General features: G+C 44.8%; 1 protein-coding gene across 1 annotated transcript in view; it reads right to left on the bottom strand.

The window, feature by feature from the left end:
• Positions 1-1699: 1699 nt before the first annotated feature.
• The window catches only part of LOC122462441, a 43220-nt gene continuing 25692 nt past the window's right edge, over positions 1700-19227 (bottom strand). Inside the window, exons 4-7 of the mRNA XM_043525581.1 lie at positions 18718-18828; positions 8458-8545; positions 5281-5365; positions 1700-1970 (exon numbers count right to left, since the gene is read on the bottom strand). Of these exons, the coding sequence (XP_043381516.1) occupies positions 1886-1970; positions 5281-5365; positions 8458-8545; positions 18718-18828 (369 nt within the window). The 3' untranslated portion in view covers positions 1700-1885. The remainder of the gene's footprint in view (positions 1971-5280; positions 5366-8457; positions 8546-18717; positions 18829-19227) is intronic.

Genomic DNA, 19227 nt, shown 5'->3' with positions numbered 1-19227 from the left:
TGCAATGACTCTCTCTTACTAGCCCAGGGCGTACTTAGCATGGCCCCAGGCAGCATGAGAAGCCTCAAGGGCAGCATGAGAGCTGCAGGCTACCTCCTATGGGCCTGCACCTGTGCCGTGGAAGTCAACAGGGGTTCTGCCATTGCTTTCAATGGGCTCAGGCTTGGGCCTCAGAAAAGAAACAAATTTGACACCTGTAATGGTGCAGTGAAGGGTCAGATCCATCACTGGTGTTTATTAGCATAGCTCCAATTAAAGTCAATGGCGCTCTACTGAATCATACAAGTGGATGATCTGGCCCACTGCAGTTAGGAAACATACTGCCCTTCTCCCGGTTCAGCCAGCTTTAATGTACCAGTCCAGATCTACTTGTATTCCATTTGTGTCACTGGCTTTCTATTTAGATGGTTACCCTGACTCTGTCCCTTGACAGCAAAGAAGGGGATAAACCCCACCCGTTAGGAAGAAACCACTCTCTCCTCCCCACATGCAACTAGATTATCCAGGGCTTACTGCTGAGTTACTGTAGCATGTCCTTGTGTCTGGATCTCCTCTTATCCCTTTCCTCACAGCCCACTCAGTCTCCAGCTGCCTTAAGCCCAACAGTGCTTCTGTACCGATGCTCGCAGAAGAGCAGTCGAGCCCTCCAGGCAGTGTGACTAGGAAAAATAATTCTCCCTCTCTGGGATCTGGGAGATCTGGGCAAGTCACTTGGTCTGTCTGTGCCTCAGTTCCCCATCTGTACAATGGGGATAATGTTACTCCATAGGAGAGTTGTGAGAACAAAAACCATTAAAGATCGCGAGATGCCCAGACAATAGGGTAATGGGGCCGTAGAAGTACCTTAGACAGAAGTATGGCTTTGTCCCATAAATCATGGCTAGGGAGATAAGCTACAAAGAATAGAGATTTTTGCTTATTCTAATTTTGTACTTTTCTAAGGACCAATGTCTGACTCACTGTTCACAGTGAGTAGTAGTTTAGTTCACAAGCAGTCCCACTGAAATCAAAGAGGGTTGAGATAGTTAAGGCGCTGCATGTGACTGAGGAGGCCTGGGGTCAATTCCTGGCTCAAAGACATCCCGTGTGACCTTGTGCAGATAACACACTTGGTCTTGTTCCCTTGGTTGCCCACCTACAACAGAGGAGAACACTTCCTTTCGCTACATGGTGTGATGAGACTAAACGCATGCATGGCTGTGAACTGCTCAAATGCTACGGTGCAGGGGGCTGGACATGTCGACAGGTATTCAGAAAGGGAAACTGGCTTTGAATGATAAGCAGCTATAAATAAAGGAGGGAAATCCTGACCTTATTGAAGTCAATGGGGGTTTTGCCAGGGACTTCAATGAAGCCAAGATTTCACCCACAGAATGCAAATCTCCTGTCCACCTCTCCACAGAAGCTGTGTTTTAGAAGGAAACTGGAGGTTATAATAGGGATATTTTACAACTAGGTGGGATTACAAGGCAAGTCTGTGTGCTGGAAGCCTGAGCACAGCAAAGTGAAACAGCGGCAGCAAGCAGCGTGCCTTACATTCAAGGCGTAATGTATTTTTAATTATATCTTTTGAGTGCCCTTGATGGAGATTTTCCACTCCATCACCACCTCCTTTGTCAGTTTTAATGGATTGCATTGATTATGTGATTTGTAAATTTTGTTACCGGTCGGAACAGGATGGTGAAATATAATCTTCTAATTGATTACATTTTGAAATTTATTAGAGTCCATGCGTTGTTCTGGATCTCAAATATTCAAGAGGGTCTTACATCAGATGGTCAGAATAAATTTAACATAAGGCTCATGAATAGTGTCATGGCTAAAACAACAAACTCCAATTTCAGCAGGGCTCTTTATAACAAGCACAACTTTGATGGGAGTTGTCTCAGATCAATGCAGTTGAGCAGCTTTGCTCTACAGTGGAAAAACAATGGACTGTCATTCTTCCCTTGGCGATAAGTATTCCATACCTGTGATAATAACATGCTCTGTATTAATGGGAATGGATGAATATTTTAAGAAGCACACATGGGATAGTTTTGACTCCACCTTTGAAATAGTTATCTAGTCAGCCATGTCCTTTGCATAGAGGACAGGTCCATCGGTGGCTCTCAGCCAAGATGGTCAGGGATGCAACCCCATGCTGTCAGTGTTCCTAGCCTCCGATTACCAGAAGCTGGGAGTGGACAACAGGGGATGGATCACTCGATGACTGCCTGTTTTGTTCATTTCCCCCAGTGAAGCACCTGGCATTGGTCACTGTCGGAAGACAGGACACTGGGCTAGATGGGCCATTGGTCTGACATAGCACAGCCGTTCTTATGTTTGCATTCTAAGGGCCATGTGCACCATGGAACGTCGCTGCTGGTCACAAGAGACTAGAGAAACAGGCTAAGAAGTTGCAGGCATTGTGTTGTGTAACAATAGTTCAGTTCTCAGCTCTCTTACAAACGTCCTGCGTGCCCATGGGCAAGTCACTCTGCCTTCCATGCCTCCGTTTTCTAACTGTGTAATAGAGACTGGATTCCCACTCTGCTAGGAGCAGTACATAGTAAGCAACAGTCCTGCCTGAAGAGCTTACAATTGAAATAGGCAAGATGGACAAAGAGTAGGAAGAGAAAGAAGCAGAGAGAGGGCAAGTGACTTGCCCAAGGTCACCGAGTGGATCAGTAGCATAGCCAGCTCTCCTGAGCCCCACTCAATGCTATCCACTAGACCAAGCTGCTCTCAGAATTCTTGCCTACCTTGCAAGTGTGTTGCAAGGATAAACTCAGTAACACTGGCAAGGCAGTCAGATACTACGGTGAGAAGGGGCATATAAGTTCCTGGACAGATAGACAAATAGCCAGCTCCGAAAGGCAGAAGTGCAACCTATCTGCACCTCACCTGGACAAGAACAGAAAGGTGGGAGGAGTCATTGGAAAGGAGGGAGGAGTCATCCCCAGCGGCACTTATGCTAGATGATACCCATAAACCAGAAGAAAACCTGACGCCAGAAAACCATCCCGAGTTACGGCTGCTGTATGCTCCAAGTTCTGCCTAAAGAACAGATCAGAGGATTGGGGGAAGCATTTTATTTTCACGCTGCTAAGAGGGTATTCCAGCATAACGGGGAGGAAAATATGTAAAATTCTATTTTCAGAAAAGGACTTAACATAACTTCCTATTGTGCTTAACGGCCCTATTGTCAAAGACCTTATCTGAATCTGAATAGCACCGAGATTTCTCTGAGTTTTTGTTTTTTAAAAGCTAAATTAAAATGCAGGGTTTTCATGCCTGCTGTACTGATGGAAAATGTTATGCAAACACCTGTGAAGAGCACTGGCACTCAGATGTCACCTCCAAGGAAGATCAGAACTTTGGGACAACTGAAACAAAGACACCCATCATCCTACAAAATACACCACAGATTTTACATGATACCCAAAATGAGATAGCTGTGTGCCCGCAGAGACAGGATACTGTGTTTTAACAACCTAAGAAAAACCCCTATAATGAAATTGTATATGCCTTCAGGGGAAGCTACTTCCTAATCATAGGTCATTAATAGAATCATAGAATATCAGGGTTGGAAGGGACCTCAGGAGGTCATCTAGTCCAACCCCCTGCTCAAAGCAGGACCAATCCCCAATTTTTGCCCCAGATCCCTAAATGGCCCCCTCAAGGATTGAACTCACAAGCCTGGGTTTAGCAGGCCAATGCTCAAACCACTGAGCTATCCCTCCCCCCACAATAGGTGGCTTATAGCCTAAAGCATGAAGGTTTATAGTCCTTTATACATTTTCATGCTATGTACTGTGACAGCAGATATACTCATTTATAAAAATGTTTCATCCTTTTTTTGAATTCTACCGTAACCTGTGGCTCACCTATATCTTGTGGTAGTGAGTTCCACATGCTAACAGAGCATTAAGAAAGTTCTTTCCTTTTTTATCAATGCAACTTTCGTCAGGGCAGCATGCAGTCATCTCTACAGCGATATCTTGTGTGGTTGGAAGTGTTCATTAAAGCTACCAGTGCTTGACCTTAATGCTAAGTCTTAGGCTATGTCTATACTATACACGCTGTCGAAAGTGGTGTAGCGTACATGTAGCTACCCACTGCAGTGCAAAGCACACCACCTCCACACGGTGGCGTGTAGCTACATGTGTGAGTGAAAGGCTCTGGCAGAGGGGAGGCAGTGCAGAGCTGCCAAAGTCTTTCCTGATGCCTTCCGCCCTGGCAAAGCCTTCCCCACTGAGAGTCTTTTCCAGGGAAAGACTCCTGCAGTGGGCAGACAGCAGGACACTACTCTGCTAAAAATTCAAGTGGTAGACGGGACAGTGTGGCCTGTGTGTTTAGAGTATCTAAGATCCTAGTGAGATAACTCCCTTGTACTCACCCACATCAGAGCCAGATTTTCTAAAGAGCAGCCCCACACTGACATGGCTATAGCCAGATATTCTAAAGAACTCCACACCCAATGTGCGTCCAATGCTCTGCACTCCGTTGAAGATCTGACCATTAGAATGCAACGAAAGTTCAACCCCAGACAAAAGCATTCATGGCACCTAAGATCAGCTCAGGTGCCCACGTGAACTGCACCTTGGTTGAAATGGGGAAGGGGCTGACAGCAAGGCAGTGAGTGCACCATGACTTTATAATTGTTATTTATCTTACAGTCACGCTCAGAGTCTCCAACCAAGAACGAGGCCCCATTGTGCTAGGTGCTGTACAGACATGAAGCAGGAGACGGCTCTCTGCCCTGAGAAGCTTCCAGTCTAATACCCAAGTCAGACAAAGGATTGGAGGGGAAAACAGAGGCAGGGAGGGGTGAAGTGACTTGCCCAAGGTGACCCAGCAGGTCAGTTGCAGAGTTGGGAACAGAACCCCACATCTCAGTGCTCCATGCCCTAGCCCACACTGTCTCTCATTGCTTTGCAACCTCTCCCACTCATGCAGTTATGACAGAGCTCTAGTTGGTGGCCCTTTGGGGCACCCTCGAGGACTCTCTTTTATCACAGACTATGGAGGAGGCTGGAGGTTAGAGTGGGGAGCATGTTACCAGTCCTGTTGAGCTGCGTGGGCAGGGAGGAGGTCAATACTGACCTTGATCTAGTTTGAAATCACCAGGATGTATGTTTTGTAGAGGACGGTTTGTACATTTGCCAAAGGCTGGGACAGGATCATTTCATCAAGTAACATAAAATAGGAAAAGGCAAAATCGGCACTGAATCCAGGCACAATTTGGGGTTCATCATGCCCTAATTCTGAGGGGTATTAGACTTTTTTTTTCCTCACCTTCTTCCGGGTGTTGATAGCCTTTCAAACACATTGGTGCGGGAGGCAGTTCTTGGGACTGTCATCCGCACAGGCGTTGGGGCGGCTGCGGGAAATATAAGAGTAAAGCCTTTTCCTTATCTGCCTCTTTTAAAGACTAGGATGGGAGTGTGGTAGGAAAAAGACATGGGCCCTTGAGGATGGTGCCATTCAAATTCAGCTGGAGGCTTTGCTTCCATAGCTGGGAAGTGCATTTTTAATGACCAGTGGTGTACATGACATTACACCAATTGAGCATTCATGCAGTGGCTCAGTGCAATGCACATTTTCTGCTCAAAGGGGCCTCCCAAAGGAGCTGGAAAGAAATCACTCGCCAGTCAAAAGGAAAGACAACTGGTCTCTCTGAGTGAGGGTGAAGGTCTCTCTGCAGCAAGGTATATGGAGGCAGACAGCATGACTAGCTAGCAGAGTTAAAGGAAAGCTTTGTTTTCAGTACTGTCAATCCACTCCCTTCCTTTGCTCATCACAGTTGCACACCACTCGGTTCACTAATGCGACAGCAAGTTCATCTACACGTTCAAAAGACTAATTTATAGAGAAAGAGGAGAATCGAAGGAGACATTTTTAAGAGCTGCCTGCAAAAGATGAAAGTCCAGAGGGGACAATGCAGAAAGGAAGCGGCATTTGTATAAGGCAGAATTGCTCAGTACAACCGGCCCAATGTTGCAGTATCTATTTAGTCTTCATTTTCTCTCAACCTATAGCTCTCCCTCTCATTCTGCCATGGCCCCACGTATACTGCAAATCCTGCCATGCTGGAGACTGGGATACCCCACAATTGTTCCCCATTCTAGGTACAATCCAGTCCTTTTTTGCAATGGAGATGGAACATTGCCTGTGCCCCCAAGTCAAGCTTGAATTCACTCATAGCCCAGCCAACTTGGGCACCTCCCATCACTCCCCCCAATACCGTAGACACCTTTGCAATATGGACATGACATTTGCCCTCTATCTGGATGTAGGCTAGAAGGTGCACCATAACGTAAGCACAGAGCTGCTGGCGATTCTATTGTAATGCCTATATTCTGCACAATGGGGACCACATCAATTTATTTCGAAAGAGAACTAGTGGTGATTTCAACCAGGAGGCCAAGCAACAGCAGAGGGGCAGAGTTAAGACTGGTAGGGGGGACTGAACTATTTCCAGATTTTCTGCAGGCAGGTTCTGTTTTGTTTTATTTAAACAACTTTCTGATTTTCTGTCTTCCGATTGGGTGATTTTTAAACCTTATTCACTTTCTAACATATGGGGGGGACTTGCTGGGAAATATTTGTTTGTTTGGAAATACAGGGAGAATCCAGGAGATGTAGAAGAACACAATAGATATTCCTAGTCTAACTGGTCTATTGACAGTGCTTTCTGATGGAGAGAAGTTAAAAGCCATGGAGAATGAATTCCCACAGAAACAGATTGTGATACCTTTACCCTACTTCACTGCACAAGTGGCACTAGCCATGGGGCCTGGCATTAGTCAGCATAAGATTATCGCAATCTGGCCCATGTTTTTCTTTAGATTCAGGATTATAATGGTAGTACATTTACCCCATTGTGTTTCCCTGATTCATTTCAACCCACTGACCTTTGGGGATCACTCCATATTAGCATAAGAGAAAGAATTTCATCTCCATGTTCATCTGTTCTTAGACTTCTTTTGATTAGAAAATCACTGATGATGAAATAGGGACATATGGGAGATGAAGGGCAGCTGATTAAACTGGTGTTTCCCCTCTGACCCCTCCTTCCGCCGGACATAAACCAGGGTACCAGAAGCAAAAGCCTGTGACATTTATGTTATAAAGAAGGAGAAGATTCTATTGTCCCCATGCACCTATTTACCCAGGAAAAAAAAAAAAGAAATGACTTTTCAACTTAATTAACAATGCAAAACCTGAGGAACGGGAGAGATATGCAAAAATCCAGACAAAAAGATTGCAAGAAAATGAATTTGCTGATAATACAGTACTTGCAAAACAAGCTTCTGATATTCCCCTCTTGACACAGCGTCTGTTGTCTACCAGGGCAATCATATCCAACCGTAATTGTCTAACAATTGTTCCGCACTGAGAAAATAGTTCTGATTACAGACATTAACACGTTTAGGCATTAAGCTTCCTCACCGTAATTACCCTTGAGCTTTGTCTCACAAATGAATTAATATGCTGATTGCTTGGACTAATAGAACCAGAAAAGGGGTGATGAATTGCTTCCAAATCAGATAAAATCAGGCATGACATCATTTAACTAATTTCAAGGTTGGGGGAGGAAGTAGGGGGAGGGGCGATGCTGAAAAGAAATGCATCTCTCCCCCACGGGGACTTCTTCACAGATAGAAACGCCCCCATAGGGGAAGCAACGGAGGTGTCGGGGAAGGAGGGAGTGTGCCCTGTGTGATAAGAGGATTGCTGTAGGTGGATGGGTGTGTAACTTTTGTATGGGAGCGTGCAGTGCCAGGCCGTTGTGCTGTTACAGACAGGTAATGTAAATGTGCTATGGGCTATGCACTCCCCCACCCCCCAGTATAACTAAATAGCTGTGGTGCTGTGAATGAGATCACATGGCTTAGCTGTTGAGTGAATCATCCCCTGACTGCTTGGCGGCCACATTCCATCCATCTCTTCTGAGACACACAGGAAGAGATCACACTAATCAGGGCACTACCGCTGCATCCCCCAGGGTTGCTCATAAACACGGGTTTCATACTGCATGGATTCTCCATAGCAGGTGCTACAGAGGACTGTTTTGTAGCTTGGAGGATGGGGAAAGGGGGCCAAGCCCATGGTCGGTGAGTTATGCCCTGTGCACCCCATCTCTTTCCTCGATTGTGACCACACTGATAGGAAAAAAGGGGCATGCTATCCCTACATAAGGCTGCAGCTCAGTCCTAGCATGGGCCGCATGGTCACTGTAGCCTAGATTGGGAGCAGTTATTCCCACTGACTTCACAGGCCTGCCTACCAAGGGCCTGTACTTGTTCTCTAAGACAAGTAATAAAAAACTAACAAAATAGGAGTAAACTGAAAGGCTGTGGCTACAGCATGGGCTGCTGGATTAAGTGGCGTCCCTCTCTCAATCTCAACCTAAACCTACCACATAGGTCACTGCCCCTCTCACGGCATGGTACAAGAAGCTTGCTGTACCTGATGTGGATACAGCGGCCACTCGCTTCTTGTAGCCGGGCAGGTAAACATCCATCTTCCATTTCAGAGTCCGCATTACTCGTGCCTCCTACGCAGAGAGGAACCAAGAGCAAAGTTACTTAGAAAGTAAAGTTACTTTTAAAAGGAAATGGGTGGTTGGTTTAATTTTCAAAGCAGCCGGAGTCACATAGGTTTGTGTGTGCATCTGCATAAACACCCACATCCAGGTACAGTCCTATTCCCACTGAAATCAATGGCAGCAAAACTGGATAGATACATGTACACATATATAAATACACATACCGAGATATACATGCACATATATACAAAAGCTGGGAATCTATGTGCACACAGCATGTGTGTACATACCAGCTTTTTAGAGCTGTGCACTCCTATCTCTGTGGTGTATATGGCACACGTACATAGAATACATCGCACGTACATGCGCGCAGACAGATTTTTTTAAAAAAAACCTCAGCTCCTATTTACTCATTGAAACAAGCGACTATAGTTTCAGAGGAGCTCAGCAAGCTCGACCCCGAGTTTGTTTTGAAAATCAGGCCACAATATGGCACAAGAGGAACTACTGAGTGTTGGCCACTTCTGAAAATCAGCTGCTTATCTAAATAAGAGATGACCTCTTCAAACTGTGGCCCCAACTGTGGGTGGTGAACAGCTGAAAATGTAGCCCTATGTTACCAGGGCCCAAGATTTCAGCTTGGGGGAGAAGCCAGCTTCACCAGGTATAGATACATGTAAGGAGAGAGAAAGGATGGTCCAATGATAAAAGCATTAACCTAGGCTATGGGAGAACTGGGTTCAAGTCACAGACTTCCTGGGTAACCTTTGGTAAGTCACATAGATTCTAAAGCCAGAAGGGACCACTAGTCTGACCTCCTGCATAACAGGCCATAGAACATCCCCAAAATAATTCCTCTCTGGGCCTCATTTCTCCATCTATGAAAATGGGAATAACCATACTGCCCTTCCTCACAGAGAGGGTGATGTTCTGATCAGCACTGGTTAGAAAATGGATTTTCTGTCCCACAAGGAAATTCAAAATTTTGGCTTTTTGCCCCAATGCAAGATGGAAAAAACTGAAAGTTTTAGCAACACAAAATCCCGCCCCCCCCCCCAGGAAAAAACTCCTGTTGGGTCAGTCAAAACATTTTATTTTGATAAATTTTATGTGTTTGGTTTCTGTTGTGACCCTTTTTTATTTTACCATTTTCTTGATAAAGCAAAATTTTGAAATGAAAAGTTCTTTCAAAATGAAAATATAAAAAAAAAACCCTTTTCATTCTGATGGCAAAGCGACATTTTGACATTTTCTAAACCTTCTTCCACTTTTGTAAACAACATTTAGTTGAAATTAATACATCACACACAAAATCAGTTGAATTAAAATGGCATTTTCTGAGGGGAAATTTCTGACCAGCTCCTGACGCATTAAAGATTGTGAAGTGCTCAGATACCATGGTAGTTGGGTCTCATAGGCACCTTAGAATGTGAGATATCAAAGACAAACAAAGGTCACTGCCACTGTAAGAACTTCATGGTTTTGTATAAGTCCAAAAGAGGGATTCACGTTCTACAACATGACATTTGCTAAGCAATCAGGGTGCAGAGTCATGCAATCTTATCACTTTTAGTGTTAAACGCACACGTGTTTAGAAGCCATGTTTTATGCACATACAATCATGTTTCACAATTTATAAGAATCTTTGCTACCAGGATGTGCTTAGATTCTAACTGGACAGTTATCACCCACACCATATTTTTCCCCATTGTGTATTTACTGCACCTAAGAGATCCAGAAACAAAAGGATCTGGGCTTTCCTTACTTAATAATTGTTTTGGGGTTCAGCTGTGTACTTGTGGGGGGGAGCATAACTTAGCATCATCTAAGATACTAGAATAGCTAAAGAAAAATGTACCATGCACTTCTCATTCCACTGTGTCTTAGGCACCTGCATGCTACTTACCAACTTACTCAACATAACATGATTTCCCGCCTCCCCCCCATTTCTGCATATTTTTCTCTCTGCTTGCTCAGAGCTACCTTTAATTCTGTGTCTATATTTACATGTTAGGAAGTGGCCTCTTCTATCATAATGCTATGGGAACAAAAACCACCACCACCAGGAAAATGAAATCAGAGTATAAGAACATAGGCGCTGCCATAACAGATCAGACTATTGGTCCACCTAGTCAAGTATCCTGTCACCAACTGGGCCAGGACCAGATGCCCCAGAGGAAGGTTCAAGAAACCATGCAACAGGCAGCTACGGGAGAAGCTGTCCCCAAGGAAAGCTTCCTAGTCCTAACCCCCCACAATTATCATCATCCCCATTCTTCAGCTGGGAGACCTGAGACAGCAAGGTGAAGTGACTTGGACAAAGCCACATAATGAGTCAGGAGCAGAGCTAGGTTTAGCACTCAGGACGCAGACTCCCAATCCTGTGCTCTGCCCTCTAGGCCACAGTGCCTACTTTAACAATAGATTTTTGAAGACGATGCCTTCTAGAAGTAGTAATAGCATTTGGTCTGCGAACCTTGACTGTTCACCATTCCTACGTCAAGAGGATGTGGTTTGGCCGATGTTATTTCTGCATCTAGCTATAACCCACTTAATAACCTCATAACCACTCAGCAAAGCTATCCTCTTCCCCACGCTAGCGCAATAAGCTTCAGGCTCACCCCTCTTAGTAGTTTGAGTGTTCTAGACAAGACTTTACCAGAGGTGAAAGTAGCCACACACAGAGGGGGAAAAAGAGTCTTGGAGTTGTTTCCACTTTCCCATGGGAGGGCAGCGACCATGGAATATAAGAGTAAAGCGGGTGGGCATTATCAAGGGTTCCGTTCTGATCCTAGCCACGATGCTGTACATGGCCTTTATTAAAAACAGCTTCACCTAGCCAAGAGCCATCAGAATGAGTGCTCTCTAAAGATGCTGCTGTACAAGTAGGAAACAGTACCTGGCTGAGATAGGTGGCTGCTATTTCCTTGTAGATAATAGCAAAGAAGTGAAAATGAACCTGAACAATCAAGCTTGGCTCTAGAGGTAGAGAGAGAAAGAGGATAAAGCTGGTAAATGTGGCTCTAGATTCAGGTTCAGATCCACCCCACCCCACAATACAGAGGCACACAGAGGTTTATCTTCAGGCCCATCTTCAGGATAAGAAGATGCAATGCACTGGTAACATCAGAAGATGTTATTTTTATCTGCAGTGGCCATGCATTGAGAATCAAAGTAGACACTGCAGGCCAGATCCTCAGCTGGCGTAAATAGGGGATGCTCCACTGAAGCTGCGGATCCATCCCTGCCTCTTTAAAGATCTTATGTTTGGATTTCTGTTTGCAGGATGTTAATATTCATATATTTGTATGCAGCCAGCCTTTGGAGCACGCAAATGTCCTCTAACTGTAATTTCAGCCTGGTCAAGGTAACAGACCTTTTTCATTAAGTGCCTCCAAATTTCCAATCTATCCATGAATGTGAAAAATCTGTGCTAATTAAGGTCTGTCGTATAGGCCAATAGTGCAGAGAGAAGTTAAGGAGGTTCCGAAGAATTTGTTAAAGACACAGTGTCGACATTCATGTGACTGGGATTTTTTTCCCCTCACACTCAGTGACATTTCATCCTGGTCTTTATTAATCGGACAAGAGGTTATTTAAAAAATACCTATGCCTCCTTCGGTCTTAAGTGATAAGGGTTTAGTTGTTGGGAAACTAGCCAATGCTCAGGAGGTCTGTGGTGCATAGGAGGAAAGGGTTTCTGGTCACGGAAGTGCACATTATATATACATACACACACACACACACACACACATAAGTGGCCAAAAAACTACTACTACATTTTTCTAATAGGCATGTTAGTTTTAATTCCAGATCACTCACAAGTAGATGGTAAGAATATTTATTTCAAGGGAGGGGGAAGATAACCATATTTTTAAATTCAAAATAAAGGATACCTTTATGGCAACATTTTAAGGGAAACAAAATCCTCCTAGAAAAGACATAAGTACCGTTTGTAAAATGTGTTCTATTGTTGGTGCTTCTAGCTACCAACTTAGCAGCAAACACATACGTATTCCTCAGTCTTCAGGGTTTTTTCCAGTAACTCGGTATCTGAATGAGTTTTTCATGAAACACTGAGCAAACGCTTATCACTCATTTTGAGTGAAACAAGAGCTTCGACAATGGGAACCTTCATTCAGCTTCTTCTCTTCACTCCAAACCCCGTTCATCACACTGAGCACTCGTTCCACTGATCCATTTGCTTCTGCTAAACACAGAACGAGTTCTAGCTGCGGTTTCAGCAAACGTTTTTTAGAGTCCTACAAACATTGTGATTGATGAAATGGAAAACGGAAGTATTTCAGGCATTCCTGGAACGCTATAGCAAAAACAAGCCAAACAAAAAGAAAACATAGGCCTGTCCCACTGCAACTGAGATATATGGTCTCTTTAAGGAAGGGGATCCCAAGGAGCCTGTAAAGTTCTTGAAGTCCTGAGGCATCAGAAAATGCCATTGACTTAAATGGACAAGGTTAAGCCCTTCTACCAAGTTCAGCAGCTGAGGAGTAAAGCTCTCTGTGGCTCTGATTTGTGTCCTAGATACATGTCTATTCTGATTACTGAACATCTGGTAGCCCTGATGTACTGTGTAATAATATCCCAACTATGTGTGTGAAACACTTATAAATACTAATTAAAATCTAATCATTTATTAAGACCACATATATCTATCATCTGAGAAGCGATTGGAGCTCATTTTCCTTCACATCCTTTATTAATAAAACACAGTGAAATGCACTGACTTTTTTTTTTTAAAAAAAAGCTTCCTTGGCATTGTGTGGATGGACCCCATCAATGGAATATAATATAGTTTATCATCACTAACACAGGAATGGACCATAACTCTAAAGAGACAAAGCCTCGAGTAAGCTATGAAGGTCATTTTTGTGCATCTAGAAAGCAAATGTAATATGCCAACTGACTGTGTTAGCATCCCATTTTGGGGACAACGTGGACTGCTTTCACTTTAATAGCAAAAATGAAGGTTTTTCAGATGGATCATTACACTGTTAGTCCTACTAGACCTGGACAAAATGAAGGCAAAAATCAATTCAGTTTATACACACTTGTATTTCATGCTTCTCTTTTTCAAGCATCTTTAAAGGACACAAGACTCAAACATTCCACACCAACATTATTTTTGATGCGTTGCAAAAACAATACACCCTGACCATCACTTTTGCCATTGGAACCTGCTTTTCACTTTTGGAAACATTGATGCAGCCATCAAATGGAAGAGGGCCTAGATATTGACTTCAGATGCCACTAGCCGCTTTATTTAGTCTCAGTCTGAACATTACCCAGGTGACCATTAGAGCTCTCTTGCAATCAATCGGTGGCTTTTGATTCGGGAAATTTAGCCTCCCTTCAAACCAATGTGCTGCGGATTTTGATCCCTACTAAGGGCTCTTAGGACTGATTTTTAAAAAGGCCTCAACCCAGCCTTTGATTTTGAGCTTGTGTGTGTGTGTGTGTGTGTGTGTGTGTGTAATTAACTGTGTTTACACACAGAGGCACAAAAGGTTGTTAGAGGCACCAGGCTGTATAATTGTACTAAGAAAAATGAAGATGTTAGTGATAACTCAGAGCCTTGGGGTAAATTCCTGCTGTTAGTTAAAACTGTGCATCCACAATGACTTTGGGAGCCTTTACTTCTATAGCCAAACAGAACTTTCTGCAAGAAGATAGGCCCAAACCCCAACTACTCTATCACTGGGGGTTTTGAAGAGCAGGTTGGACAAACACCTATCAAGGATCCAAGTTTACTTGGTCCTGCCTCAGCACAGGGGACTGGACTTGATGACTGTTAGTATATAGGTCTGTTTGCTAGCCTGGGATTAAATTTTGGGTTTGACTTTTTGATACTCTTATACTAAAATGTGTAAACAAGGGAGAAAGACATGGTGATGTTGCTTCTGCCTAGTCAGCTGGATTTGTTAGTACAATGGGAACAGATAAGAGCAATTAAAGTGTTACTCGAGAGCACACTTTTAAGATTGCCTCAATCCCTACCTCAAGGCACAGTCAAGCAACCAGTCAGGAGGTGCAAAGGAGCTTGCGGGGGGGCGGGGGGGGGGGGGGGGGGGGGGAGGGGAGATAAAACACTAAAAGACCAAAGAAATGCCCGCCCCTGACCGCAATACAACCTCACTCCTTACCCCTCCTATGGGGTACAAAAGAGGTGGGATGAAGACCCCATACCCAAAATGGAACATGACCCTAAGTTGTAAGGGGTGGGACTCTGTGCATTGCAGGTATATTTGGGCCTGCTAAGGAGGAGGAGGTGGGAATAGGGAAAATGGGGAATGAGAATAGGGAATGGGGAACGGGGACACAGGCAAGGCTCTGCGGCACCAGAGCTGGGAAGAGGGACATGGGGTAAATGGTCTGCGGTGTCAGAGCTGGAAACAGAACACTGGGAAACAGATTCTGCTGACATGTAGCGCTATGGATATGTTTGTTTATTGGGGTTAGTTCCCAACATGGCATGGTTCGCACTTCGGACTTCTGGTTTTCTGCTTTCTGTCTGTGTGACAAGAACCAGAGGAGGGGGTGAAGGGAAAGCCCTCTAACAATGACTACTCAAGGTCCCTTCCAGCCCCACATTTCTAAGGCTCGACCCCATCCCAGTTTCTTACACCTCCTATTGTCCTTCTTGATACCCACCACCTCCTGACTTACATTTCTGTCCCTGCCTTTCCCTACTCACACACTTGTACAGCAGTAGCATTAATAGACGATGATTCCACATTGGCTATGATGCAAAGGAGCGATCAAGCGCATTGGGTGCTAGGTAGCATAATAGGTTAGCACAGCAATACTTCCCCCTTGACGAGCAGATTTCAAGTCCTCCTGAGATCAGAAATGAAGTCCCTAATTAGGGTCTCCAGGTGCTACTGCCATACCGATAATGACACTTAGCAGGAAAAGAGTAAGCACACCGCACACAAACATCACACAAAGACAGTCACTGCCCCCAAAAAACTACGTTTCCCAAGCTCCCATTTGTCCACAACCCAAAGGCACATTTCTGCATCCCTGGCAGCCTCTGTTCTGCGTCCACGATGGGATAAGGATGCTTTTTTCGCATCCCAAGTGGGATGCATGTTCAGAATTGTCTGGGGTGAGCTTTAACCCTCCTATTATGCTTCACCCTACCCAGTGCTCTTAGTCCTTCCCTGTCACAAGATTCGCTGACCACCACTGGCCCACTGCTCAGCTACATGTAACCAACATTCACTAGATACACCAGCATCAACGTCTTCTGTCTATATTTAATCACATTGCCTCTCAAGGTAAGACTAGGCACCTGGGATTCTGGGGTCCCAACATGCTGAGGTTCATCCACAGCAAAGGCCTATGATACACCTTGCTTTGGGTGTTGCTCTCCTCCCCTCTGCCGTAATTCTATTTGTACGCTAAGTTGTGCGTCACTCTCGCCAGCTCCGTTGTGCAAGCAGCAACTGGGATACACTACCGCTATTTTCTGGGGAGTATTATTTGAGGAATAAGAGGACGAAGCGGACCAAAAAATACCCAGCATCTCTCTCACACCACCCCTTTTTCCCCCCACCTCCAATCAAGCCACCCAGCGTGGCTTTAGAAAGGCTTTCAGCGTTCTAAACAGATTTTGCATCAGATCTCACTGTCAATATGCTGACTCTTGCATGCTACTTCATTCGGCCTTGAAGACTTTGGGCCGGGCCCTCAGCTGGTGTAAGTCAACTTAGTGCCACTGATTGTCACCAGCAGATGATCTGGCCCTTTGTATTTGCTTTGAATACAGGGGTCGTCTTAGCACGGCACTAGCATGAACCACCATTAAACTACAGGGCCTTTAATAATTCTGCCAAAACGCCAGGCAATTTCCCTCCCCCGCCCCAAGTGCCAAACATCATTTTTTCCCACAGATCACTGGGTACCCTGAAGGGCTGTGAAGATTGGTATTTAGTGATGCGAAGAAAGTGTCTGAGTTTATTAATCCCAATCCAGCATTTTGATTTCTCTCTCCAAAGCACACGTACCATGAACTCTGACTGCACAGTTCCTCTCAGAGGGTGCAAAACCACCCTTTATTCACCACTCTTCTAGAGATGGAGAAGGAAAATTCCCTGCCTTTTCTTCACCAGTACGGCCCCCCACAAGAAAGGTGCATCTACAGTAGAAAAACTACAGCAATTATGGCCAGGTTTTCAAAACACAGTGCTACAAACTCTCTATACTAGCACTGGTGCTTACAAATTTTTCTAGTGCAGATAAGAGTCTAGAACTGAGGCTGATCCAAATCAGTATTTTTATACCTTCCCACATGACGTGACCCAGCCAGGTAAAGTGTTAGGGGTAAAATGTGGTTTGAAGCCACAGCTCTTGGCAGGGATCTAAGCAAAAGTGCAACATCCAACAGGAGCTTCTGAGAGAGTTACTCTTGAAGCAGGCAACTGGGAAGGGCAGACACTGATACATCATTTGACAGGTTACAATGCGCGCTCCCAATGTACCAGGCCAGATCTGCCAGGGAAGAGCCTATTTGGGCAGAATAATGGTGACAACAATGCTAATTTTCCCAGGGCTTGGTGACAAATCTTAGACCTATTGATGTCGGTGGTAATACTCCCATTGGCTTCACTGGAGCCAGGACTTGCCCCAGGAAACTCAAAGAGCAAGATTCACAAAGGGACTTAAGCATGGTGATGCTCAGTGGCACCACTCCTAATGTTTTAGGCACCAGGGTGGGGGGGCGGAAACCACTGGGATTCATCAAGCCTGAATTCAGCACCTTGTCTCCTTGCACAGACGCTTTACAATGGGATTAACAATAGCCAGAACACAAGGCAGCACCTCACCTAATCCAGCCAATGGGAAACGCTGCACCAACGGGTGTGTGCTAAGCCCTGCCCCTCATAGGGAGTTTGGGGCCTAAATCCAGGCTGCAGGGAACAGCCCCGCTATGCTTGAGATTCTCAGCTGCAAACCCTCTCTTGGTGTTAGGCACCTAGGCTGTTTTAGCAAGGAGGAGGACCTCCCTCAGAACAACCCATTGGGAGACCTCAGTTCAAGACCTGCCTCTGCCTCCGCCTGATGGGGAGAAGGGATCTGAACAGGGGTCTGCCATCTTAGGTGAGTGCCCTAACCACTGGGCTATTCTAATGCAGGGCTCCTCCATCTTGTCCGTTGAAGCTATTCCACTGTGGATATATAATGAGAATCTTCTTCTTGCAGTTGTTTTGTGTAAGTTCACCTATGGGGCCTGATCCTATAGGTGAGCTCTGAGCAGGCTTCCCTGATCGGGCCCTGCAGGCGAGTTAGAGGAACACTGATCTTCCCCCACTTTGTGAATCGCTCTGGGGCTTTGGGGTCCGGATGCCTAGAGTAAGGCTGTCGTGAGCATGCTCAGAGGCAGAAACATAGGTACCTAGGGAAGCTTTTCCCGCAAAGATCTGTGCGCTGAGCAAATTCAGATGCCTAAAGGGTTCGACAGAAGCTGAGCAGGGGTTTCGTGAATCCCGGTGGGGCTTGATTCTGAGATTTTGGCACCTAAAGTGGCAATTAGGCACCTCTGTCCTTTTGTGACTCTAGCCCAAGGAGGAGAGCAATGCTAGGCCTATGTGCAGCACAGCTGGGGTACAAGTCCTTAGCCATTCATTCCTTCTCTCCCACACATGTAGTGCCAGACTGACTCTTGTCCATAAAATGAAGACTTTCTTTTTTGGGAGCAAGCAGGAAATGCCACGGTTACTGGGAAGCTACTTTGCTTTTCCAAATAATAAATGTGACATTGCATGGAAAAAAAATCAAGCCACTATTTGTGTATCCAAAGCAGCTCTCCATTCAGACTACCCACTGCTTTCCTAGAAGCTGTCCAATTTTATGCCAATTAAGGCTTTGGAACCAAGTTTTGGACCAGTTTAACAATGCAGAGGGAATATTTGTGTGTGCTTGCTTTTGGCTAATTATAGCCCTTAAGCTGTTGCCACTGCTAGGAACTTGATTCAGGAAGCCATTTACAGTGCATAACAACCACCTTATTGAACTACTGACTTACAGCCAATGTTACATATTATTATGCACTAGTAAATGGTGCTCTTTATATTACTTTTCTAGTTACATATACACATACACTCAGAGTTCTCTCTCTTTTATATGGCACTCCCATAGCAACCAACACAAAAAGCACTTACCAAAGTGAGCATCTGGTACTGGAGATCTTTTTTCTCTCTCTCTACAGCCTGTATCTCTTCCTTAGACAAAATTGGAGCGGATATCCTTTGGGTGTAACAGTGGCACTTCAACTACAAATCAGAAAGAGGAAGAAGCAGTGGTTTATTATTTCTACTTCACCTGAGGCCAGCCCTAAAGTATGAGGCTGTCCATGCGTGACTGGCTTGGCTCTTTTAGTTTTTCTAAATAATTGCAAAGCAGCCTCATAAATTATCCACATTGAGCTTCATCCTGCTGCCAGTGAAGTTTTGGTAATGCTCCTCAAAAGGGGAGCAGAATCAGGACTATTTTCCTACTCATTTAGGCATTCCCTTTGTCATACCTTTGCAGTGGATTTGACAAATTCTCTCAGCTGCTACAAGTAGCATTGTGATAGTGTTTGGAATAGTTGCATTTCTATATGTAACATGGTACTATGTGTGGCAAGCCTTTGGTACACAGGATAATGCAAAGGAAGAAGCAAAAACAAT

Source organism: Chelonia mydas, chromosome 11 (genome assembly GCF_015237465.2).
Source record: "Chelonia mydas isolate rCheMyd1 chromosome 11, rCheMyd1.pri.v2, whole genome shotgun sequence".
Taxonomy (NCBI): Eukaryota; Metazoa; Chordata; order Testudines; family Cheloniidae; genus Chelonia; species Chelonia mydas.
This window is presented reverse-complemented; position numbering and strand designations above follow the sequence as displayed.